The sequence below is a fragment of the Metarhizium album genome (genome assembly GCF_000804445.1).
Source record: "Metarhizium album ARSEF 1941 chromosome Unknown scaffold_2, whole genome shotgun sequence".
Classification (NCBI taxonomy): Eukaryota; Fungi; Ascomycota; class Sordariomycetes; order Hypocreales; family Clavicipitaceae; genus Metarhizium; species Metarhizium album.
Genome location: NW_024467576.1, coordinates 1,062,801 through 1,087,113, shown reverse-complemented (window position 1 = coordinate 1,087,113; position 24,313 = coordinate 1,062,801). Strand labels below are relative to the sequence as shown.

The window sequence follows — 24,313 nt, the reverse complement described above, 5'->3', positions numbered from 1 at the left end:
ACGAAGAGAGTGAGTGTTCCAGCTCTATCTACTGAGTGTCGTGTGTCTGGAGTACATACTGGTTACTACCGGGTGTACAAGGGGTTGGTAGGTGCCACCGCCTTGCTCCCTCCAAAATTTCCCCAAACTTGCTCATTTGCAGTATTGATGAATTCTTACCCGAGCTGGTTGCGAAAAATTTCTAGCTCCTTCGCTCACCAGTGGCATACTTGCGCGCTCCCACGTTGGCCCTCGTTGGCCCTGACCGAGGCATTGGCCATTGTGACGGAGGCTGTCAGCCCGTGTTGTCTGCGAGCGACCTGGTGAGCTGGAACTGACTGGAACAGAGACAATTTGCCAGCAGAGTCGACCGCAGTCGCAGGAGGGGCGTCTCATCATTCCCATTCATTGTGCACTCCCAGCTCAGGACCAACCCATACGAATACCGGCTCTCTGGTGCTCGCCCACCCTTCTGCCACCCGTCTCGTTATCAGCCGTTCCACCCCATACTTTGCTCGACTCTCCTTCCTCTCACTTCCCTTTCTCACTTATTTCACTTCGTCATCTTGGGCGTACCCATGGTACCACCCTGTTCACCCGGTCCGCACATTCGACAGTCATTGCTCACTGCCTAAACGTCCATATCTGACGAACTGGATGCTCATATGTCACACCAACAACGTATAGAGCTTCTGTCTTTTGGCCGAGGACTGCCTCCCAGCAAGAACCGCTCTATGCAAAGCCAAGGACGCCTCGAAACTCCTTCCTATTTGCTCCACATAGAGCATCGGGTTGTGATAGTGACTGCATCGACATCGTGAACCCCGACCTGCAGATCAGCTCACTCACCGACTACTCATTTCGAAAACCCTGGCCGTCATTTGTTCTACACCACTCATTCACCCAGCCGAAAGACATTGCTTTATACGGGTTTTTTTTTCCACCATTTGGACCAAATCCAGAGTGCAGCTCTTCGGACAGCCGCTTTTCCTGGTCTGGACCGGCGCAGGGATTGCACCCCGACGCTACTTCGAGGACCATCTATATCGCCAAGTGTTGAAAGCTCCCATCTCCAGGAGAAGCATCCATTCTATAATTCAAGAAACTAGTCGTCATCAAATAGCAGACATTTACCGAACAACACAACTGGCATGCGTGGTAGTCACTAGGGCAAGTTTCTGAACAGTCTTGATACCAGGACCCGATCATCAAGCCAAGGTTTACACGACATGCGATAAATGGGCCTGCCGGTACCCTGTCCAATTACTGTGTGTTATCAAAGTCATTGGACTTTTGAAGTGTTGTCGGCTTCGGGATATAACTGACAGTCTGTCCGCCGCGTCGTTGGAATTGTCGCCGTCGTTGCACCAAATGAATAAGGCGCACAGTGTTGGACGTGCCGCAGTTGCATTAGTCGTCTCGCCGCCGACCTATTAACATAAATTAGCTATTTGTCATTTCCTCTGGCTTGTCGCTGACGTGTCAGGGCCAACTGATTTGTTGTGACGACTGCTTAGTTCTACATACAGTTCAAGTCCTTCTGTTGGTCGACTTCCATCTCTTTGACCATGGTTCGGCCCTTCCCGCGGGACGAGTTCCCACGACAGCCGTCGTTCCAGCAGCCATGCTTTCCTCCTACCTCGAGGCACGCCTCATTCTCAGGAGAGAGATATGTTGGCGATGCAGTGCCACGAGCTGACTCTTTCCCCCAAGACCGCTATGGTGTTGATCCTGGAGACGGCCGCTTTCAAGAGGCCTATGACTTGCATCGCCGCCACCCCCCAATGGTGAGATCTGTGCCATGTTGGTCGGACTCGTGCACGACACTAACGACTGGACCGATCCAGAAAATTGATGAGGCGCTCCGCTCACACTGCGGAATCGCTGGAAAGCAATACTTCGTTGCTGTTATCAGTGAAGATGGAAAGCCAATGACATTTTTCAGTCCATCTCAGAAGCTGAACGACATGACGATTCGACAGTTCTTTGACACGAGTAAATTCCAACATGTCATGGCCCGGGTTGAGGCTGGTAAGATCCAAACCTGTCCTGGCCGGCAAAGTCGGTGGTGCGCCGCATCAATTTGTCGCTGACCGTGCACGCTCTGAATCCTAGGGGCTGATCCGATATTGGATGATGGATTGCAATTTGAGGATGGCTCTTTCAGCAGGAGTAGTAGTTTTGGACGCATACGAGCTTCGGATCGACGTCGCAGTTCTGTTTATGATGATTGGGAAGGTCCTCCGCGACCGGGACGCAAACGACCTCGGCCCCGTCATCCAATCAACGAAGAAGACGACATGCCAGTGACTGTATCATCACGAAAGGGTATCAAAATTGGCGACGGGGATGGAGTTTGGAGTTTCTACGAACAACGTTTCAAGAATTGCCAACAGACTGCCTGCAAGTTGATAGCCAAGGCATGGGTCAAGGCCGTGGAGCCCAAAAAACAGTCAACTCATCCATATACAGGCAGCGACGAAAAGGCACCGGATTGGTGGCCCAAGCCCTGGGGCCCTACGAAAGACGACAAGGTCAGGCATAAGGAGCCAGACCATCTATACAAACGAGGTGTGTTCCTAGCTGGCTAACGATGACGCGGCAAGGCTCAACCAAGAACTGACATGGCCATAGAACGAGTTCACCTATTAGCTCATATATTGAGACTTGTAGTCGAGCCCAACAGCAAACAGCACAACGACATCCAGAAGCTTGGTCTCAATGTGAAGAAGTTGGAAGAGACAACGTACGAGGCGCTATCGTCATTCTTTATGGACAACGACACCAACGCCAAGAAGCGACCATATTTGAACGAAATTTTCAAGATGGCCAGGCAAGAAGAACGTTTCAAGAACGGCGAGATAGGTAAGTCTGTTGATGGTGCCCACAGCGCGCTATATGCAACTCGTTGTCATTTGCATGGGGCGTTGACGAAATTCACTAGACGGATCCACCGAAGTTTATGTGATGGCGGAGGACAAGCTTCCCGAGAACTACGCCTCGGACAATGAGGACGCCGTGTTCCCCAAGGATGAGGAGGATCATGAATTGCAGCGTCCCAAAGTCAACACGCAGCCGCACTGCATTGTTCATACGCCAACGACTGGACCCGGCTCAGCTCAACCGCTCCACGGCGGTCACGGCCCATTCATTGGCGAACTACCTGTCCGAGGATCTTCCTTCAACCCCAGCATGTTACCCGCGGACATGGCGTCGTCGCAACCACACACTTTCGTGGACAGCAGCGGCATCACGGTCACGGATCAAACCTCAGTCACCGCGTCTGGCGGGTCCTTGGCTTTGGACATGGTAGCAAGTCCCCACGACAGCAGCCGGCGCCCCTCGGTATTCAGTGAATACACGAGCCCAGGAGGTAGCAGCTTGTATGCTCAGCAATGGCAACAACCGGGCTCAAACGGCCCAGGGCAGGCATCAATGTATGCATACACGCCTGCGCAGGGAAATCCTCAGCAGACTTCGTTTATAGGTCAGGGAGTTCCCATGAATGCGAACACGGCATTCATGGGGGGCACATTTGAAGGATCTCCGCGATCAGAGTATGATGCAAACGGGCCTCCGATATTCCGGACGGGAGATATGCCTCATACCCCAGTAAATCAATCGCAAGGGTACTATGTCCCCAACGATGGCAGAAGCGGGCTACGAGTCATCACCCAAGTGGTGGACGGTGTTCCTAGAGCCCAATTGCAATAGCACGGCGGCTTCATACACGTCAAAGGCATCAAAATTGACACAAAAAAAAAAAAAAAAAAAAGGCGGGGGAGAAAGAAAGGATGGGGGGTGGGAGGCGCAAATAACGTCTCTTCCAGCGTATGTAGGCAATGATTCTCTCTGTTTGGCCATCCTGCTCCACCAGTTGTCAGGCCAACCAAGCGAGATGACTTTGCGACTTTGCAGGAGAGCAACAGTTGATGCATAGAGTACGGAGTAGCCCGTCAAGGAACTGGACTGGGGAGAAGTCTTGAGCCAGCATCTTTCTAGGGTCCAGGACCACAGGACTAGCACCACTACCGCCATGCCCAGGGCGCAAGGCGCTCCTCGGGGTGTTGCCTGGCATGGGCCGTTATTACTGAAGCAACTTGCTTTGACAGCGAATGAGGTCGTATTTTTTGATTGACCACGATGTGTTGATAAGGGAGGGAGTGATATACCAGAACAAGATGTTTGGCGGCAGGCATTTCGATCATGATTGGGATTAATTTCGAAGGGTTTCGCACAATTTTACTTTCCTCGGAAGGAGATATTCCACAGCAGCAGCATAGTTGGCATGTTTGTTCTCGTCGACGGTGGCGTTTAAATGACGATGGTGTGTCGAATGGATATTGGGGTCAGGCATGTTTGCACGGGACGATGCCACCCGTCGGTAGTGTCGAAAAGGGGAGGGGGCGTGGCAGTCTGTCAAGCGCACCGAGCGATTCATTCTCCAGCGCGGCGTGCACGGCAACCTCTACGAGCCGACTCCAGAGGAGGACGTCGTCATCTGATGACGCGAGGACGAGGTGACTGGAGGTTTAGGTGCAAATCCGGGCTCCACGACAAGGCACTGGTCAGGGTCAGGGTTTGAGGGACACGTCCCGAAAAGTGGGACCACACCAGGATATATCACGTAACTAGGACATGAGACTCCTCAAGGTCTTGGTGGCCTCAAGCCACACGTACGTTTCACGGACCTATATAGACGCCGCGGCTTTATTGGATATATTTTGGACATTACCTGTGTATATTGCCTTGTTTACCGGGCACTGCTGCCGCATACACATAGCTCAGTCCTCCCCCCGGGGCTTCTCTTTTGCTCACCACGGACATTCGTCACGCCACTGCGACTAGACGTCCTCCGGACCGAGGTTCGGCACCGACGCACACCCACGAGCACCGAGGTACGCAGGGGCGACGAGGGCGCTGGTCAGTGAAAAACAGGGCGTACGTCCCCGGGGCCGACTCTCTGGACTGCAAACAGCGTGGGCGGAGTGGCAGAGACGCAGGCGGGAACAATGGGAGGCCAGGATAGGATGGCATGGCGAGCACATACGTGGTGAGGAGCACTGGTGCTGTTCCCGCGAACAATGCCCGGGGCCCGGGGAGGCTCGAGCAGGGCATCATCTACGGAGTACCGAGTACGTTTACGACGTATGCAAGATGGGACGGTGGCCCGATCAGATACAGCGAACGCACGAGCACGGCCCAGTGAGTGCTGTCTCTGTTGGCTGTCCATCCTTGTCCATCGACCAAGTCGCAGACCAGCCGAGGTACGAGGTGTAAAAGGATGAAAAGAGAGAGGGGGAGAGAGAGGCACAATGGCCCGCCAGACCGGCCATGTCAGGAACGACAACCAAGAAGTTGACGGCCAAGTCTTTTTGATTCCACGCTTACGGAGTACCACTATCACTGATTCACCACGACTTTTCCCGGCGTCGTGGTGGCTGCCGCCCCCCCTTGTTCCATGTTGCTGACGAACCAACTTGGTCTTGACGTGCCCCCGGTAGGACTAGGAGAGGGAGATTCATGGAGCAGAAGGCGGACACGACAAAGAACGAACCGCGGCCTCTGCGTCTATACATTACCAAGACATGCGTACGGCAAACGTCGGGGGCGGAAACCAAGCCGTGGCATTGCTCCGTGACAGCGGATTACCGTTTCCTCCAGCTTCAGGCTCCCCGGGACGGAAGGCGTTCTGGTTTCCTCCCAATCGTGTCCTGCACATCCTACAAACAACCACTACTCTGTACATTGCACCATTCTACGAGGGCTGTGGCTGTTTGGACGACGACGACAACCCCTGGGCCGCTTCTCTCCTGACGAACCAGCGTGCCGATGTTCACAGACATGGAACTTGGAGGCCTCGCCAGTAGAGGGCCGGCCGGGTGTGTGTGGGCAGAGGATCCAACGACGAACAACAAAAATGTGTAGTTACGAGCTCGGGCGCTAATATAAGATGACAAAAGCCTCCCGCCCCCCGGGGATCCCCGCGACAGCCGCCGCCGCAGCATGTTTCTGGCACGGGCGCACGCGCGGACTGTTGGTAGGCTGAGCGGCTGAAGCGGTCGGCTTTCTTCCTTGACATGCGCTGCGGTTGTTTGTGTGCGGCGGAATTCGCAGATGCTGCCAGGGGTCTGGAACCCTGCAAACGGCATTTGTTTCTGCGACGCAATTGGGACACGATTGAGAGGCAAGCGAGGCGCATTGGGGAGTTGGGGGCAAGTAAAACTTGAGTGAGTACGGAGTAAGTACTAGCTCTGTTGTTGGCTGACATGGCGTTTTGCTGCGCGAGTTTGGCTGGGGGGTGTTGCTTGTTTTGCCCTTTTCCTTTTTTTTCTCCTTTGGTCCGGATACGGATCGAGACCGTGTACAGAGTACGGCGTAGCTACACCGAGCATGCCGTACATGACTTGGACACAGCCATCAAAGGAACAGGGGGGTTGACAGATGACCATGGTGACATGGTATGGTTGGCCGATGACTCGCAAGGCGCCTGGCCAAGCTTTGTTGTTTCTTTTTGTTGTTGCTTGTTGTTGCGTTCCCAGATTTCTGGAATTGCTTTGTGACTTGCTTGCTACAACTTCGCAAGGCAGGGGACTCTCTCTCGCATTGACGTTGGACAAGTCTGCAGAAGCAGCTTCGACACATGTATGATAAACACGACGAGCCAACAAGACAAACACAATAGTTCCTCGATGTCCGGCCTCCTTTCCGGTGTTCTGGTACTGGTTGCACGTCCCATCCCGAGCCATCCCGGTCTGGCCTCATCTCAAGCAACCGCAACCAACAGCTTGCTCTCCTCCCAACAGACATGAGGCTTGGGTCGCAGGTCTTTATCTGAAGATTCGATCTCGCCCATTGGTTCCCCAGCACGCTGTCCTTGAGAGGGCTCTGGACCTTTGACGGACAATGGTGGTACGTGCCAAGCACTCCGCGAGGCGCACTATTGCATGTCGGAAGTTGGTCAACCCTTGACGTCGAGTCTGTGCGGTGGCAGGGCTGGACCTAAACTCCCCTTTGGAGGAAGCCAGTGCGGTCGAGAGCGCCAGGGCGACGTGTTGGTTTCCCCAAGGTCTAGAAAGAGGAACCCTGCTGATTTGCTTGCTTGCTCCTGGCTTCCGTCCATGCAGGGCAGACAAGCTCAGACATCGTGATACGTGTGAAGATGCGCACGCAGTCCAGCATTTCGCATTGCAGCTTTGACGCCTTGGGTTCCCTCCTCTTGCTTGTCGTTTTCGTCCAGCGACAACAGTATACCTTGCACACGCCCCCTCCCCGGTCTCTGGTTCTGCAACCCGGGCATACATACATACTCCGTACGGAGTACGTGTGCTCTCATCCCGTACAGTCCGCCGCCGCTGGGCTGCCAACGGGGTCACACCGAGCACTGCATTTGCATTCTTGCAATATTGCAACACGGGCATCAAAGCTTGTCTGTCACGCCGCGTACGGAGTAGCATGGCCGGACAAGATCCGGGCCTATAGAATGGCATCAGTGACGCACAACCCGCCGCCGTGAGAGCAGAGCCAATGCAAGTCTGTACAGTGTCGAGCCTCTGCGAAACGCGTACGGAGTACTTCCTGCTCCCTGCTCCCTGCTCCCTGCTCCCTGCCATGTATCACGGATACGCTTTGCAAGGCAGAGTGCAGTCGTCATGCTGCTTCTGCCACTTCCGGCCACATCTGGCGGTATGCCGTGCGACAAGGCAACGTAGTCAGCAACAATTTGTCGTTGCGGCCGTGAGTCGCGGCACATGGACAAGCGTACTCCGTACGACGCCTGAATCCAAAGTAACCCGGCTCGGGATTAAGCCATCGCCTCCGGACTTGGTTGCTCGCTCGCTCGCTCTCCCTCGAATGTCCCTGTCCATCCGGAGACAGGCAGAATCTCCTGTAATACAAGTCAACGGCGGCGTGGTCTTCGCAGCGGTGCACAGAAAAAAAGGAAAAGAAGCGACAAGAAAGCAACAGTGGGAGGGCTCGCGCGGACGCGAGACCGTCTCGGCACGTATCATCAGTGTAACATACATATCACCTCCTCCCATCTCCCATGACATGACCATCGGGACGAAACACTAACCGCTTCGTATAGTGGTAACGGGGAATAAGAGGGGATTAGCAGTCCCCTCCGCGGGAAGGGGTGCGGAGCAATGCGACCTGCAGACGTCAGTCGACTTCCGTGAAACCCGCCCCTGGAGATTGAGTCTGGCCAGCGTCCTTGCGTAATCCGATCAGAAGCCGTCGACGGCTGCATCAGACAAGAGATACACTGCAGCATGCGCGATTGGACGACAATGCTGGCGGTGATTCGTTTTTCGCCGCGACGAGCAGAAGCCAGGGAGAAGGGGAGCCCGAGCACATCCATCCGGCCGGCTGCCGGCAGGGCTTCAGAGTCCAGACGGCGTACGGAGTATAATCATAATAGAATAGTACGACGCACTCGCGAAGGTGAGGCAGAGGGTGAGCAACAGCAACAAACAGCAACAGCAACGTTGCAAAGCGAAAAGGAACAGAAAACCACAGCCCCAATCGTTGGCTCGGCTGCAAAACCGTCGAGTCACGTCGTCAGCTTTTGTTTCGGTTGGCGGAAACCAAGCCGGGCCGGGCAGGAACAGAGAGCGCCGTTCCTTCCTCGGCCAGAGCCTGGAAAAAGAACCGCCGGTTCCCGGACTACTAGCGCGAAGCATACTGTTGCGTCAACACAGGATGCCGTCTCGCGATTGGCCGCAAAGACGTTGCCCAAGTAAATTGGCAGCTGGGCCAGTTTGGGTTGATAACCAACTAAGTTACCTCGTTGGCGTGCCGCAACTCTGTCAGCTGCTCGTGCGTCCACGCAGAGCGCGTGATTGACGCCTCGTGACCCGGCACGCGATACACGGCAGCGGCGGAGCGAGTGTAGCTCTTGCTGGCTGGCATTGGCGATGGCGATTCCACTGCTGCCCGCTGGCTGCTACGCATCCGACCCGTCATCATTGTAGGTGAGGTCTGCATGGACACGCGTGGGCTGTTCTGACAAGCACTACTCCGTACTCGCCGGCCTCTACAATGCGTGTCCCAAGTCGTTGCTTGCTTGCATGCGTGGCTGGCAATGGGGCAGACGCCGCACTCTGGGGGCGGCTAAACTCGAAAATATGAAAACGGTCATTTCCAGATCTGCAGACCGCATGAGCCTCAGTGCTTGATGGGATTCCGTCGACGAGCTCCCAGGGAACGGGAACAAGGATCGTGGCGTGTCACTGCGCACGGCATTTGGTCTCGTGCTGACTTGGGCCGGCCGTCTTGCCAGGGCAGACGGGCCTCGTCACATGTGATACGTGATATGGTATTCGACGGCAGCAACCACCGCCCGGGTTGGCGCAGTGCTGTGCAGTCGCAGCCTCAAGAGTCAAATCCACGACACCACGTACGCTTTCCACAAGAACGCATGGAAGGCTCGTTGTCTCGAGAGAGAATATGAAGACCAGTAAGCGATGGGACAAAGACGATGAGGCCTCCCTGGAGGACTTGACTCCCTCCAGCAACAGAATCCCGAATACACGCCGGTCTCGCCTGCACAAGGTATTTGAAACCTACGCAACCCATGGTCATTACGCGCAATGGCCTCGTCAAGGTCCATGTCCCGCGCGCAAATGTGCCATGATTCAGCTCGCCTCACAGAGATAGATGGATACCGTCGATTGTCCACCGCTCGTGCAGCATACAGCAGTGCAATGCTCGTCCATGGCAGAGAGCTCTCGTCAGCTCTCCGCGACGACTGAGCGCAGTCGACGAGCTTCTTCTTGGCAGAGGGAGGGGATAAGGCGTTTTCCGGTTTACAGAAATCGCGTGGCACCAGTGGTCTGTACGTGGAAACGCCCTGCTCCGTTCCCAGGAGAAAAACTGGCTTCGCCGCCGGGATGCGTTGGACCCAACACGGCAGCGACGACGGCAAAGGGCCCGGTCGTGTCCAGTGTCAACGTCCCGTGAGAGGAGCCAAGCAAGAGAAACTCGGAGCAGGCTGCTCTGTGGGCTGAACGCCTCTTCTTCTGAAGGTTGGCAAGGAGCCATTGACCACGGGCCGTTCATGGGACATCCACTGGCATCGTCGTATAACGAGCATGTTGGGGCCCATCAAGACGGAACGGAAGATGCGCCCCGGGGTGCTTGCAGCTTGGGTTTGATTTTGGATCACTTCTTGGAACGCTGGGAGGGCCTGTTCTTTTTGCCCGTTGTCGGCTCACGTCACTTTCCTATCACTGTGCAAGTATAATTCTCGTCTGAAAATACCGTTACTGGCGAACCACCGGCACTTGGGCCGTTGTCCACGACCGAGAATATAAATAAAAGCCGGGCAGCCGCCGCGGGAGACAGCTTGGCATGGTTTCGAGCTGCTCATGGGACAACGTGGCGGGCCTAAAAATCCACGCCATTTCGAGAGTCAACAATTCTTCACCGTACAAGACTCGCATTGGAGAGGCGTTTTGTACCAGCGAGGCTGTATTGATATACCATCCAGAGTAGCCATATTAATCTCTTATAAAAGAGTGGAAACAAACACAACATAGCCATAAACAAAGATAAACCACGCTGCGCAAACCATGTCAAAGCAGTAGCCAGGTCAGACAACTGCCACAGCGCGAGCAACGCATCAACGCCCGTCGACCCATCATCCAAATTTCAATGACCCGCAGTCCACATTTGCAGTATATCTTCTTCCAGAGTTGCCTGAACCGGCGTTGATACGGTGTTGATTTTTTTCTTTTTTTTTTTTGCTCTCTCACGGGGAGAGAAAACTAGATTCGAGGCGTATCGGCGCAGCTGTTCGTGACCCCAAGCTCTCTACTTTCGGGTGTTGTTTCTTCTGCCAGACATCTCCTCGAAGTCTAGGCCTTCTATGCAAGCTGCTGCGAGGAAACTGATTTCCACCGAGGTGTTTGAGCTATCCGGCTCCGCTCTCCACTATCGGAGATTTTGCACTAGAAAACCAGTAGATCTGTTCTTTGTTCGACTTCCGTAGTTCCCGTGGCATTCGTCGTCCACTGAGGCCGGGATTGCTTTGCGCTAGACACCAGTAGATTGACTACTTTTTTGATTTCCTGACTCAATACTGTTCATGGGCTGGTTTCCTCCTTCGGTTGCGGAACCATCATGTTGGCCCCAAGTAAAATTGTTGCCTCCTCAGCTGCCTCTGACTCGACTCCTTTGTGGGATCCCCTGTCTGACTCTGATCGCGGATTCCTAGCAGGCATTGAAGGTGGCTCTTTTTCAGGCATCTAACTTGACGCAGCTCCCGAGTTAGGCTCCTCCTTTGGCTGAGGGGGCTCCAAGCCAGCATTCTGTGCCACGCGCTTCCAAGTCTCCAACTCTCTGTACAAACGTTCGCATTCTTGCTTGAGCTTGTCGTTGGAAGCACTCAGTTCGGTGATTGCTTGTTCGGTGAGCAACTTCTCCAGAGTCCACTTTTCGATGTTTTGCTGTTCATTTTCCTTGAGTTGAGAAATAAAGCTGACTGCACGTTGCAGAATTGATCCCTTGTTCTTCTCGGAACCCGGAACAATCTTGGCCAGCTCGTTGATGCCTTCATTGATGGTCTCACGCCTTCTTCGTTCGACTTTTGAAAATGGTCAACAAACGCTTCAATCAGGGCGTTCCGAGGGAACAGGCAGAGAGCAGGGCATTTACCTTCTTTGTGGTTGTCCTTACGCATCTTGTGCCACTCCTCGGAACCCACGGTTGGCTTGGGGTTCGACGTGGCTGATGACGCAGAGTATCGTTGAGCCGGAGGCTGGACTCCATTTGCTGCCGGTTGTTGGGTTACTGCTGAGGGATCCATGATATCTGACTGGGCAATCTCAGGATTGAATGACGCATCGGATTGGTGTTCGCCATCGGCGGCTGCCTGGGCCGCAAACTGCTCCTCCGTCGAGGAAGGTACATGAAGTGTAGGATACATGCCAAGTGCGGCCTGAGCCGTGCTAGTGGCATTTGAAGGATCAGAAGCATCGGTGTGATCGGCAGCTGCAGCCTGCTGCAAGGCATTGAAGTCGGCAACGTTTACGCCATTTGCTGCGGCGGCATGGGTTGCCTCGATGGCACTCTCGATGAATGCAGCAGTATCGGCTGTCATGGCTGCAGCGGGAGCAGCGCGTTTGGCGCGTTGAGAGCCTGGGCTGTCCATTTCACGCTTTCTCTTGGAGCCGGGAGAGCTGGCGAGACTGGACAGATCAGGCTCTTCAGCGGTAGTCGGGTCGGACATTCTGGCGGGGAGGCTGTCGATGGCGTAGACTGAAGACCTGGCCGCTTAAAATAATCAGCACCGACACGTTCAGAGGAGATGTCTTGCGACTGTCCGATGGAGGAGTAGGCATGTGGTCATGGAGCAGGATGCAGCATGCAGCATGGCGTTCAACATGACGAAAGAGGCCAACAGATCCGTCTGGAACATGACAAGTTAAGCCACCTCCGGTGCCGACCTCACCTTGGTAGGCAACAGCAAAGCTTCGCCTCGTTCCATGCGAGATCCTTTGATGAGATGGGAGAGGAGGGGCTACCAGCGTACCAAGAGACGGTTGGAATTGAAGAGCGACAAGGGTAACAAGAGCAAATGCATGAAGCGCTTGCCTCACGACATGATTGCGCCCGACGACGGTTCTTATGTTGACGCCGCACGCGGCATGTATTGGGAGGAAGAGTGATTGGTGTCATGTGAGATGTAGTCTCACGCAAACGAAGGTCCTTGGATCGTGATGGTCAATGGCCCACACTCATCCTGTTCCTCATTAATGCCTGCATCGAGGCGGCGACAGGTCACGGTAATGCGTGTCGAGCGCATCGCCAAACAGCTGTCAGCACGTCGCGGCGCTTGCAAGCGGCAGCTCCATCGCGTCGTGAAGCGTCTAAGCCATGATGAATGGAGGCTTTGGCGCGACAGGGAGACGGAATGTATGGTCAAGGGGGCACGGCGGCGATGGTGAATAAAATTGCGTCGCCACGTCGCTGCCTCGCAGAATCGACTCGGAGGAGCAGGAGGTCCATCAATAACACCAAGGAGACGGCCAGATTGACTCCGTGAACAGGGACGAGCAGGCGCATAAAACAGACATACCTTGCAGATCATGTGCTCCGGAGACTGCCAGATCACGGGTTCTCAACTCACGTGTTTTGGGTGAATCTCGTGATATCGCGCCGACCGGGCGTCGAATGTAAGTCGCGGCCGACCCGCAGCTTTTTTGCACAGACAGAAGGCGGAAACAAAACGGGAAGAACGGAAACGGGCGACGGGATTAACACTCGAGGTGAAGCGACAGCTCCAAGACGAGATTCTTATGCTTCTAGTTACAAGGGGCGATAAGCTGAGTAGGACCAGGTTGTGCAGGACGCGCCTGGGACTGGAACCAGAGAATTTTGACCAGAGACCCCCAGGACCAGGACGGACGGACGGACGGTGAGGGCGAGCAGAGAGGCGAGGCAAGGCAAGGCAAGGCAAGGCAAGGAACGGTTAGCAGGTCCGGGGTGGTCACTGGTGCAGTGGTGACCTGCCTGGTCTGCCGTCTGCTTTCGTCTCCCTCGCAAGGTGGGTGGGCGAGGTGGGCGAGCAGGCAGTTGGTCGATCGACTTGCTGGGTCACGCGGCGGAGAGGGATGTGGAACACGTGCAGCGCGAGACGCAAATGATAAAATCATGGAGGAGGGGAGCCAGAGGCCGCTTCGCCTCGAGCTAGTCGGCGTGACGTGGCTGCCTCAGGCAATAAAGGCTCTTCAGCCAATCATGTGCCGTCGTTGCTCGATACACTGGGCCAGGCCCAGGACAGCCGGTAGGAAATCGTGGTGAAGGCCCCGGTACTGAGTACTCGTGCTCCGTGCCCAAGCGTCGTGCTTTGAGTCTGTACTCCATACCTAGGAAGCAGAGCAAGTGGCCCTCCTCCCGGCTCAACCTCTCGTCTTTGGAGCTTCATCATCACAGTCACAATCACAGGACGGCAGCCATATCCAGCCGTGGACAACCTCTCCCGGACTAAGATGCAATGACTCCATTCATTGTGTGCTTGTGCGCTTGCTGGGCCCTCCAAATTCTCGCTGCACGTGCCCCCGGACGGTAAACGTGACGTGCTTGTCTCATTTTTGCCATAGCAGGCAAACAGCAAGGCAGCCGTGTCGATAGACCTCCCATCTTATCTTGCTGCCTGTCAGGTACGGTACTGCCCGATGCCCAATCCCGTGTAACCCTCTCGGGTTGACTCTGGGAGGCTTGCATCCTGATTCCTACGACTATGTATCCTGAAGCTCGACGAGGCAAAGGCACGCCACCGTCGATGCCGCACCGCCTGGTGGAGGTTGTTCTCCAGCGCATCACTTGACGCGAGGTGGTAAAGCAGAGTGAAACAGGTTATTTCTGGAACCGTGTGTGTTACAACTCGATGGTCCAGCACTTTTATCAAAGCGATACCAGCTGCATGTCTCAACGACCGTGACACCGAGGCGATGGCGTTGTGTGGCCGCCTTGCTGAGTGCCAGCCGGTGAATCGATTTGCAGCTTGTAGGAGCGGGAGTATCGTGCGCAGGTTGGTCCATTTCACGGCTGAGGCCACGTTGAAATCCTTGAACTGCGGGCTTGTTTTGTTTAGTAGTCTCAGTCAGTCTTCCTGGCGGGCTACCTGACATTTCCACAGACATAATAGAGTACCGAGCACGCCATCCTGTTTGGAAAGCGGTCCACTTCGCAGAATGAATTACTTTTCGAGCTGCGTTTTGATGGATTATAGTCATTGGTCGGGTTTATTTCTCTGTGTGCGTGTGCCTGGCCTGGTTTTTGCAAAACTTTGCCGCTGGAGGCCTGAAAAGTACGGAGTACCGGGTACCTACTCATCTAACATTCCGCGTTGGTACCGTACGTTGGCCCATGGCAAAACTACAAGTCGGCATTATCTTTTTTATAAGAGATAGAAAGATAGAAGGACAGAGAAAACCATCTGGCTAACATAACGCCATGCCGCACGATGTTTGAAAAAGGAGCCTCGCGCTCAACCTGGATCATTCCCAGTCATCTCCTCCCAGGCAAGGTACCGAGGTAAGCTTCTGACGCGCCACCCAGATAAAACGTCATGTACCGAGTACTCCCGTACCAGACTTCAACTTCGGTTGGCTCCACCGGCAACTCCCCTTCTACCCCCCCGACATTGGCCTCATCCCATCGTCGGATGGCGTCCTCCATCGCTTCACCTCGACCTTCTCGTCGTTGGGGTCTCCAACCTAGATTTATCAATGACACACTCGCACCCCTCCGCTGTAGTATTTCTCAGATACACATCATGGCCGACTATGAGCAGTCCACGCTCAAACACCACGAGCACCTTCTCTTGGTTCGTAGCCCACTCCAACAAAACCCCCCTGAACAAGGCACCCAACCACGAGCTGACACTGCATGGCCGCGCAACAGGACCAACCGCTCCTGCGTCTACCCCACGAACTCCTCCGCAAGAACTTCCGCTCTGCCCACTTCACCATCGAGAAAGACACATCCTCATTCAAGACCCTGCTCAAGGACTCTGCAACGGCCGCCGTGTCCGGCCGAGCCTCACAGCAGGATGTCCTCCGTAACATTGACGCCATGATCACCCGAATGCGCGGAGTCAAGCGGAAGCTCACCACGTACGCAGAGGAAGAGGCACGCCTGCACCACCAAACCGCCGCCCGCATCACGCATCTCGACGAACTATACTCGATGCGCAGCGTAGATGACGTCAAGTACGAGGCGTGGAGCCGACGACGGTTAGACCGCCTGCTGGCAGATTACCTCCTGAGACGTGGCTTCAACCAGACCGCGGCCGAGCTGGCTGAAGAAAGGGGCATGCAGGACCTAGTCGACGTCGACACATTTGTGAACATGAGTCGAATTCGAGGAGCGCTGTTGAACGGGAGCGTCACGGAGGCACTAGCATGGTGTACCGACAACAAGAAGGAGCTGCGGAAGATGGAGGTACACCACCACCTCTCCCTTTCACGCACAACAGAAACTAACACGCCTCCCAGAGTAAGCTAGAGTTTATGCTCCGCCTCCAGCAGTATGTCGAACTGATACGCTCACAATCCGAGCCCAAACTTCTGGAAGCCATCGCCCACGCCAAAAAGTACCTCATCCCCTACTGGAAGACGTACCCCAAGGAGGTACACCAGGCATGCGGCCTCCTCGCCTTTCCCCCGGGGGGCCACCCATCATCCGCATACTCTGACTTTTACAAACCCTCTCGCTGGTCCGAGCTGGCTGACCTCTTCACCGCCGCGCACAACAACCTCCTCGCTCTGCCGTCCGTTCCCCTCCTCCATGTGGCCCTCTCCTCGGGTCTATCCGCCCTCAAGACGCCCGCATGCCACTCATCTGCCTCGCATCAGGGCGAAGGGACCTCGACCCTCGGGCACGGCGTGTGTCCCATCTGCTCGACAGAGCTGAACGAGCTAGCCAGAAACGTGCCGTACGCGCATCATACCAAGAGCCATGTGGAACACGACCTGATGCTCTTGCCGAACGGAAGGGTGTACGGATCACAGAGGCTGCAGGACCAAGCGAAGAAGGCGGGGCTGCCGCCCACATTGGTGAAGGATATCCAGACTGGAGAGGTGTATGCCGCTGAAGGGTTGAAGAAGGTCTACATCACATAAGGGGCCGTTTCGTCGGCCGTTCAGTTACTACGGGGATAACATGTAAGGAAGTTGTTGGCATGCATCGTAAACATCTCTCCCTCCCTTTTCTTTCTTTTTTTCTCTCTTTTTTTTTTTTGGCGTACAGGACAAGCGGCGTTTACCATTCAAGGGTACATCTACAACATTATGACACAGCGTTTTCAAAAGCAGAATGAATGCCACAAGACACACAAGTTAGTACTACATACCTTCCCCTCAATCTCAACTAGCTGGGAAAAATAAAGTGTACCAAGGGACGACGAGGCCCTTTTGCATGACGCACGACGCTACAATACATGATCGCTTTGAAACTATGGACAGATGATAGACCAGTCGAACCAGCACACATCTCCCATCTCATTCCAGCTCCTCGGCCATTCACCCAACTTCAACTTGACAAATGCAGCCATTCGTTGCAATACGCTCCACGTGTCAAACCGACCCTGTTACCGCCCAAAACTCCCAGAAATCTACAGTCTTCGACTGAGCGAGCCCAAGTGATCGATCAGAGAGCAAATCAGGGAGACGGATGGATATGTCATCAAGTGTACGAGGAAGATGACAAGCACCCATTGACCAGACCAAACAAACCCAAATGCATGCGAAACAAACAATATCAAAATAGACTCATGACGAACAACTACATCTGCTACAGGGTGCAGAGAGGCATCAATCCCATTGGTCCAGAAGTCAGGGGGGCGTATTAGGTCTTCCGTCTTACGACATAGGCGGCAGCTGGCATCCTCGGGCAGAACCCTATCTGCTGTTGCCGGCAAAGGCAAAATTCCCAAAGACGCCGCCACCTCCCCCGGGAGTCATAGGGCCCATGTGCGACATAACCCCGTTGGAGTTGTGATTCTGTGCAGCCGCAGGACTGCTGATGAGGCTAGCAGGCACTTGGTTGGGCGTGCTTGGGGTGCCGCCGTTCTGGCCGAGGTCGTTGCCGGCATGCTGCATCATAGGGCCCATTGGACCTTCGGGAACCCCCAGACCCCAGACTCTACCAATGTGGTCCTCAGGTATCGCTCCGTTGAAGATTCTATCCCGCATCTGGAAGAACACTTTGCCAGTAAGAAGAGAGTCTGACCCAGCTTGATGCGCTGACCCGATCCGCTTGACCTTGAACGTCTCGGCAATGTTTTCCAGGCCCGACTTGTGTTCGAATTTGTTCAAGATCTCAACTACAGCCGGGTCATTGGGAGTGAGGAATCCCTGAGTGTGCAGCCGTATGGCGTATTTCATGAGATGTTTGACATCGTATGTCGTGGGAAAATACAGCTTCATCTTGCTGTCGAACTGCGCCTCGTCGTTGGGCAGCGGCGTACAAATCAGCAACTTTGTTAGGTAGCCGAAATCGTAGCCTCCGTGGAAGGAGATCCATCTGGCGTCGTCAAAACATACTAGTCCCGACGGAATGAGAAGTGCCGCAAAGGCCTTGGGATCAATGCCATCTCGTTCAAGAAGGTTAAAATCAATGCCTGCCTGTTGCAGCGACTCGATAGACTTTTCATTGTACATGTCGTCTTGGAGAGAGAATTTGAAATTGAATTGCCACGAGTACGGGAAAGGTCCCTGGCTGGCAGCCTTCATTGCTTTGGGTCCCAATCCCAAATCCGGTCCGGGTCTTGCTGGTGGTGTCTCGCCTTCCTCGTTGAACAGAGTCAGGCCGATTTGGATAACCTTGAGCATATCGACGTTCGTCCGTAGACATTGATAGTGATAATCACTTTTGCCCCTGAATGACCCCATAGGTCTAGCAACAACTCCGGGGAATTCGGTATCCTGTTGTTTTGTAGCGTTAGCATTCAAATGTGGACATGCTGACGTGGGCAACCATGAATAAAGCTTAAGCGAGACTTACCATGGCAATATATGGATACTTGTCCACAATGTCTCTCAATACCCCCATTTCTTCCTCTAGGTTATGTTTCCACACCTCTCGTATTCTCCCCTTATTCGTTTGGGCTCTCATTGTCGGGTGCTCCATCAACACACTGTGCTGCACCTGTCCTCCGTGTTGGGGTTGCTGCAATCCAGCGGCGGGACCATGCGCAAAGCCCATTCTAGCGCTTTGGCTGCCGAAACCGGAGTCAGCAAATCCTGAGCCGTTAAGACCGGCAAAGGCGTTGCCGTTAGCTCCAGCAAAGGAGCTTATCTGAGTGTTGGCATTTAGATATTGGTTACCACCCATCGGCCCGCCTTGAGGTTGCCCATGAGAAGGAAAGCCGGGTTGGTGGAAAGGCCCACCAACACCAGGACCGGCGCCAAAGCCCCGGATCGGTGGCGGCATGTGGTAGGAAGGTGACGGAGAAGCCTGGCTGTAGTTGAAATAAGACTGGGCTGAAGCCAGTTTATACTGCGCAGTAGTCGTCAAGAATGGACGGGTATTGTGACTGACAGGTGATCGTGGACGACGGCGGAGAGGGGCAAAAGAGTGGTGGTCGGAATGATTTTTGTCGAGGCAGAATCAGTCCTCGTTGTTCTTGGAACAACCCAAGGCTAACAAGAAATTGCCGATGTGAATGCTCTGATCACGGACGACAATAGTATCGATATCGGTGACTTCTCTGTGGGCGAAAGCTGTGCGATGGTTCGTGAAGGCCCCTTTCAACACCGTCAGATATGTAGCGAGGTCCACATCCACGAGATCCACCCTAGCGAGATCGTCGAAAGGCCGTACGCCTTGGGGATAAAGAGAAGAGGGGAGTTTGAAGGTTGGCTTGGTTTTGCGGTTGGCTTTGCCGAGACACTAATTGCCAAGGTATTTGATGCTCAAATGGAAGCGAACTTGTGTACGGCTGATAGTAATTGCGTCTGGGAGATGAGTTTTGTTGCCGCGGCGATGCTTGCTATGCGGATCGCCGGCCAAAAGGGTGTCGTGGAGGTTGCGGACTGGGGGAACCGGTGGAGGGATTCAGAGAAGTACGCGATGATGGACACCGTGGTGACTGTTGCAGCTGTTGCAGCTGCGCCTGTGGTGATCGCTGGTGAAGCTCCGGTTCGAATTCCCAAGATACTGGCCCTGCTTGTTCCGCTGCACGCCTGCACGCCTGTGCCCAAACTTGTTGAGTGATAACAGGATATGGATGGCGCACCGTCACTACCTAAGAGTGCTGGTCAAAATTCATTGAGTACAGGCGCAAGTGTCGACTGAAGCTGTTCCGAGGGAGAACGACGGGCGTTCCGAGATGCACGATGTTCGAGGAACTCGCCTGGAAGAGGATCCAAGATAAGAAGGAACCCGACAGTTCGAGGCAGGATGTCCGTGAAAGAGTGGAATACAGGTAGGCCGCCGCTGTTGAGACTTGCAGATAGACTCGTATCGGTCTGGAGACGTCGATTGAGGGGGTTCGCAGCGAAGCTACTCCGTGCGTGCACGTGTGCTCCTAGGATTCGGTCGACAGGGGTGGCGAGTAAGATGTAGCTGTAGAGACAATCACACGTCGGTTCCTGTACATGCGCTGCGTAAACTGGCCAAGGCGGGTGGGAGGCGGTCTTGTCTGATGCTCCAACGGCCGGAGTTGAGATCGAGAAGTCTCGACGGTGTGCCTCCGATTCCAGGTGAGGCTGCCCAAATCGCAAGTGGCCCGTGCGCGGCCTGCTTGGCAGGTCTTACAGAGCCTCGCATGCGTTCAGCAACTACGTTGTTCCGGCCAGCGGCGAATCAGCGACGATCCATATCCACTCTGCGGGATCCCAAGCAGGCCGCAAACCGCCCTTCTTCGGACAGCGAACTCAATCATCACGCACTCTCCTCAACCCCGACCAATTCCGTCGCCCACTGGCCGTAGGCGGCTCAATTGGAAACGATGCTTCCTACCAGGTACGATTGCCACGCAACTAGCCGCCTGCGCCAACGACCAGACGACACCTCCCCAGCCCTGCCCTGCCCCCCCCGCGTGCATGCCGCAAGAAGACAAATAGTAGCTAACGCCCAACAAACCAGACTGCTCCGAGCGGCCCGCGGGTCCAAGGCCAACATGACCGGCTTCAACATGCGAGCATTCAAAGAGGCCGCCGGCCAGCCGCGATACGACCCCTGGGAGCGAGCGTACGTCCCGGTCGAACCCCCACAGCCTCAACCGATACCGAACGCTGGATGCTGACTTTGATGAAACTGCAGCGAGGCCTGGAGATACACGGGCACCTTCTCCCGCTTCAACCGCTTCAAGGGCTCCCTGCCCGGCCTGGGCACCGCCACCGTTGCTTTCGCCGGATACTGCGTCTACGAGCACTTCTTCATGGAGGACGAGCACCACGGCGAGGCCCACCACTAAACATACCACCGGCGAAGAAAGACACGACATGACATGGGGGGAACTTGAGAGCTCAAGGCCAACGCGAGAGGGCAATTTTGTACGTCCCGAGATATTGGGTGTGGGACCAGGAATTTGATGTACATATATATATGAGCGGCCGAGAAAAACTAAAGAGCTGGCTTTTTTTTTGCTCAGCATTTCGCTCAAGCTGTGTATGAGATGGGCTAGAGCTATTGATGCAAAGTGGCCTCGGACTTTGGGGGCGTTTCTGATACGGGACTGTTGCGTGGAAGCGCACGGTCGGTGGTACAAGATTTGAAGTTTTGCTAGAGAATTGCTCTACGCTGAGAAGTGAGGATGAAGCGAGCCAGTGACCACCGTTTATTAGTGCCCTTTTTGACCCTGCTACGTGACCATACTCCGATGGGAGCAGAAATGACGAATCGAATCCTGATCTTCGCTCGAACCGGCGTAATAGATCATTGGAAGTAGACAAGACCCTTCGTAATATCCAATATTTGCAATGCGATATTCTGAATCAAGAAAATTTCATGGCCGAAATCCCATTTCTGCCATGCCAATGACATCCGCACAGAACCATTTTAATTATCGTGTTGTGAGCACAATAACTATCGTGATAGGAGACGGCTGACTAAAATGTCCTTCATCATCATAGGGTATATGCACATCTATCCATCATCATACGTAACACAAATCAAACGCCCCTTCCGAGGGTAGACCCTTTGCCGCCAACCATAGACTAGACAGCATCTTTCATCAACACAACACATGATGCCCGTCTGCATGCAACCTTGTCACACCTGCAGGCCCATAACGGCGTTTAGTGCCTCGTCAACAGCATTCTCCAGCTCCCCCACCCGCCTCTTTAAGCCCATGTTCTCGTGTCTTAACAAACTAGCCGTGTCCCAAGCCACGGTGGCGTCTTGGCCCTTGCAATTCTGACAGGCCTGTACCATAGCTCGCTCACTGTCCCTGCCGGGATCGCCTGACATTCCTTTGAACAGCTTTTGAAAGGTAGACATTTGGGATTGGGACGACTGGCGCGTCGAACGAGGCGGCTCCAGCATGATCGGCTTTGATATCGGTGGTATTGAATTCTGGTGGAAGTGATTGACTTGAGATTCGGACAGACTAGCTGGCAGCGTGGGACTGCGTGACCTCGAAAATACACTGACTTCATCTATACTTTCGTCATCAGTGTCGAGGCTTGCTTCGTCGAATTTGGTGGCTCCACCGCTTCGCCGGCGGTATTTCGTCCTCTGGTCGTCTTCCACGCCGAGATCCTCGGATGTAGTCGACATACCGGAGGATAAGATGCTGCCTTCCCTGGCGCTTCTTTCCCCTGCTCGAAGTCTCTTTTCGCGACCGAGTTCCTCCAGCAAAGCTTGCATTCTGACTTCTGTCTCCGTGACTTTGTGAGCCATGACTTCCAACTGCGCCTTCAGATGAGCAACTCGAGTCTCGGTCTCGATTTTCTCCTCTGCTTGGGCATCCTTCTCGGCACAAAGCTCCTGGCATGCCATGGCTTTATGTTGGTACGCTGCCTGAAACTTTCGCAGCAAGCCAAGGGCGTTCATCTGCAAATTCTTGAAAGCCGCTGGCGAGAAGGTTTCACTGCTGGACGGTGAGCCACCAGGAAATAGAGCAGAGTCAATGTCGATATTCATGAGCTCGTCATCCTGAGGCACCGATACTGGAGACGACGCGAGACTCTTCAGCGTCGAGGTCATGTTAAAAAAGGAGAACCGGGATGGTGAACTTGGAGGAGTGACGGTTTGCCCAGTAATCTTGGCTGGAGGTGATAGGGCGGCAGCAGTTGGAGAGCTCCGCAATTTGGTAGGCGTGGATTCATGCGATGCCGTCTGATGCTCTGCTACACTGTCTGCGACAACCTTGTTAGATCGTCTCATGTACCAAGCACCGGGCCGAGCTTGGGATCTCTCTGTTATCTCCCTGCCCTTTTTATCACCCGTCAAAGACATCTTTGCCCTGTGTCTGCGCAAGTAATTGAGCGTAGACGGTGAACCCGGAACTGGAAACACGTCGTCCTCGTCCGAGCTCTGTGCGTCTCCTGGAACAGCAGACTTCCGTAGCGGTGATCGTCTTGTCGGAGAGGCTGGCTCAGTCCAAGATTGTCTTTGGACAAAGGCTGTTGTTGGCAGAGACGGCGGACGAAACGAATTCTCATCAAGGCAGACTACGGCTGTATTAAAAGAGGATGAATCGGTAGATCCAAGGGTGCTCATATGAGAGCTGTTGTAGAACACAACTGGCCCCTGGATGGGGGACGGACATGGCGAAGATGGGTCGTTGACTAGGGATGCAGACGGTTGCATGGCGTCGGAAGTGGGGGTTTGATACTATTACATTGATGGTGCAACCCCGGTCCTTTTGTCGTCCGAATAGGTGGACCAAGTGCCAGCTGATGGCTTATACAATGATGCGCAGTCGTCTGAAGCTGCCCGTCAAAGTGTTTGAATCGAAGGAGACGTGGGCTTTGATGAGGAACGAAAAAAGCAAAGAGAAAGAGCCTGAGGAGGCAGAAACCAGATATGAAGAAGGATAAAAAGGGGAAGAGAGAAAAGGAGACAAAAAAGAAGAGAAGAAGACAGGCGACGGGTGAGGAATGCAGAGGCAAAGCTTTTCGCGGTGCACGGGGCGACGATTGAACTCCCCAAGGCGGCGACGGTAACGATAAGTTTGTTGATAATGCCAATGAATGTCTCCGGCGAGAACCCTCCAAGGGCGACCCGACACAAAAGCGGTGATGTGGAGGCGGTCGTGGATGAATGAAACACCGGATCCCTGGCTAAAGGAGGGTGATTTGGTGGTTATTGCAGATCTCTGGTTTTGGTGGTGAGGAGCCGAGCCCGAACAATGCCAATCGACAGCCGGCCGTCTCTGGGACGTTGAATGGATCAGAAGGTACTAGCAGCAATGAAGCTAGCTCGAAAACCAGGCTTCGCTGGCTGGGCAGCTTTTTCTTGAAGTCGTCAGCCCAATGTTGGCATGTGGTGTCACCGGCGGGTCGGCGGATGGAATGTCGGAGGCCCATGCGGCCAGTAGCAACAAGCTGATGGACGAGCCAGGAGGCCTCGGCACGGCGGAAGGGAATGGCCGTCGAGGCAGTCGCTATTCGCTCGCAAAGGTGCCTGAGTATGCAGTGGCGGCTAATGTCTTGGTGAAAGAAGCTCTCTTGGATGGTCAAGGTGAAGGGCGAGAGAGAGGAGGTAAACATGCTTCGACACTTGGGCACTCTATAAACTCTGACCGGAGATACGAATTGCAGTCGCAGGTGCACCTGCAAGGACGGCTGCCGAGCTTGCCCAGCAGCTGCCAGGCAGCCGCGCAGCCAGCTGTCAGCCCAGACAGTACTAAAATCGCCCGTATTTGTACGGAGCA

General features: G+C 54.5%; 7 protein-coding genes across 7 annotated transcripts; 4 read left to right on the top strand and 3 right to left on the bottom strand.

Annotated features, from left to right (window-relative positions):
• Nucleotides 1-1,547: 1,547 nt before the first annotated feature.
• Nucleotides 1,548-3,693, top strand: MAM_01445 (Ydr124wp-like protein; the record flags this gene model as incomplete). The annotated part of the gene is made up of 5 exons (XM_040820244.1): nucleotides 1,548-1,766; nucleotides 1,827-2,010; nucleotides 2,095-2,550; nucleotides 2,614-2,844; nucleotides 2,924-3,693. The coding sequence occupies 5 exons, from the start codon at nucleotides 1,548-1,550 to the stop codon at nucleotides 3,691-3,693; spliced, it is 1,860 nt and encodes a 619-aa protein (XP_040681732.1).
• A 7,535-nt stretch (nucleotides 3,694-11,228) lies between these two features.
• MAM_01444 (Helix-loop-helix protein that binds the motif CACRTG) lies at nucleotides 11,229-12,211 on the bottom strand (the record flags this gene model as incomplete). The annotated part of the gene is made up of 2 exons (XM_040820243.1): nucleotides 11,229-11,566; nucleotides 11,638-12,211. 2 exons carry the CDS (start codon nucleotides 12,209-12,211, stop codon nucleotides 11,229-11,231), a joined length of 912 nt encoding a protein of 303 aa, XP_040681731.1.
• A 3,051-nt stretch (nucleotides 12,212-15,262) lies between these two features.
• On the top strand, nucleotides 15,263-16,610 carry MAM_01443 (negative regulation of gluconeogenesis; the record flags this gene model as incomplete). The annotated part of the gene is made up of 3 exons (XM_040820242.1): nucleotides 15,263-15,313; nucleotides 15,391-15,930; nucleotides 15,984-16,610. The coding sequence occupies 3 exons, from the start codon at nucleotides 15,263-15,265 to the stop codon at nucleotides 16,608-16,610; spliced, it is 1,218 nt and encodes a 405-aa protein (XP_040681730.1).
• Nucleotides 16,611-17,387: 777 nt separating this feature from the next.
• MAM_01442 (CCR4-NOT transcription complex subunit 7) lies at nucleotides 17,388-18,921 on the bottom strand (the record flags this gene model as incomplete). The annotated part of the gene is made up of 2 exons (XM_040820241.1): nucleotides 17,388-18,413; nucleotides 18,493-18,921. The coding sequence occupies 2 exons, from the start codon at nucleotides 18,919-18,921 to the stop codon at nucleotides 17,388-17,390; spliced, it is 1,455 nt and encodes a 484-aa protein (XP_040681729.1).
• A 297-nt stretch (nucleotides 18,922-19,218) lies between these two features.
• On the top strand, nucleotides 19,219-19,704 carry MAM_01441 (uncharacterized protein; the record flags this gene model as incomplete). The annotated part of the gene is made up of 1 exon (XM_040820240.1): nucleotides 19,219-19,704. The coding sequence occupies one exon, from the start codon at nucleotides 19,219-19,221 to the stop codon at nucleotides 19,702-19,704; it is 486 nt and encodes a 161-aa protein (XP_040681728.1).
• Nucleotides 19,705-20,611: 907 nt separating this feature from the next.
• On the top strand, nucleotides 20,612-20,908 carry MAM_01440 (NADH:ubiquinone oxidoreductase, B12 subunit; the record flags this gene model as incomplete). The annotated part of the gene is made up of 2 exons (XM_040820239.1): nucleotides 20,612-20,682; nucleotides 20,755-20,908. The coding sequence occupies 2 exons, from the start codon at nucleotides 20,612-20,614 to the stop codon at nucleotides 20,906-20,908; spliced, it is 225 nt and encodes a 74-aa protein (XP_040681727.1).
• Nucleotides 20,909-21,705: 797 nt separating this feature from the next.
• On the bottom strand, nucleotides 21,706-22,893 carry MAM_01439 (uncharacterized protein; the record flags this gene model as incomplete). Its single annotated transcript, XM_040820238.1, has 1 exon — nucleotides 21,706-22,893. The coding sequence occupies one exon, from the start codon at nucleotides 22,891-22,893 to the stop codon at nucleotides 21,706-21,708; it is 1,188 nt and encodes a 395-aa protein (XP_040681726.1).
• Between the last annotated feature and the right edge of the window lie 1,420 nt (nucleotides 22,894-24,313).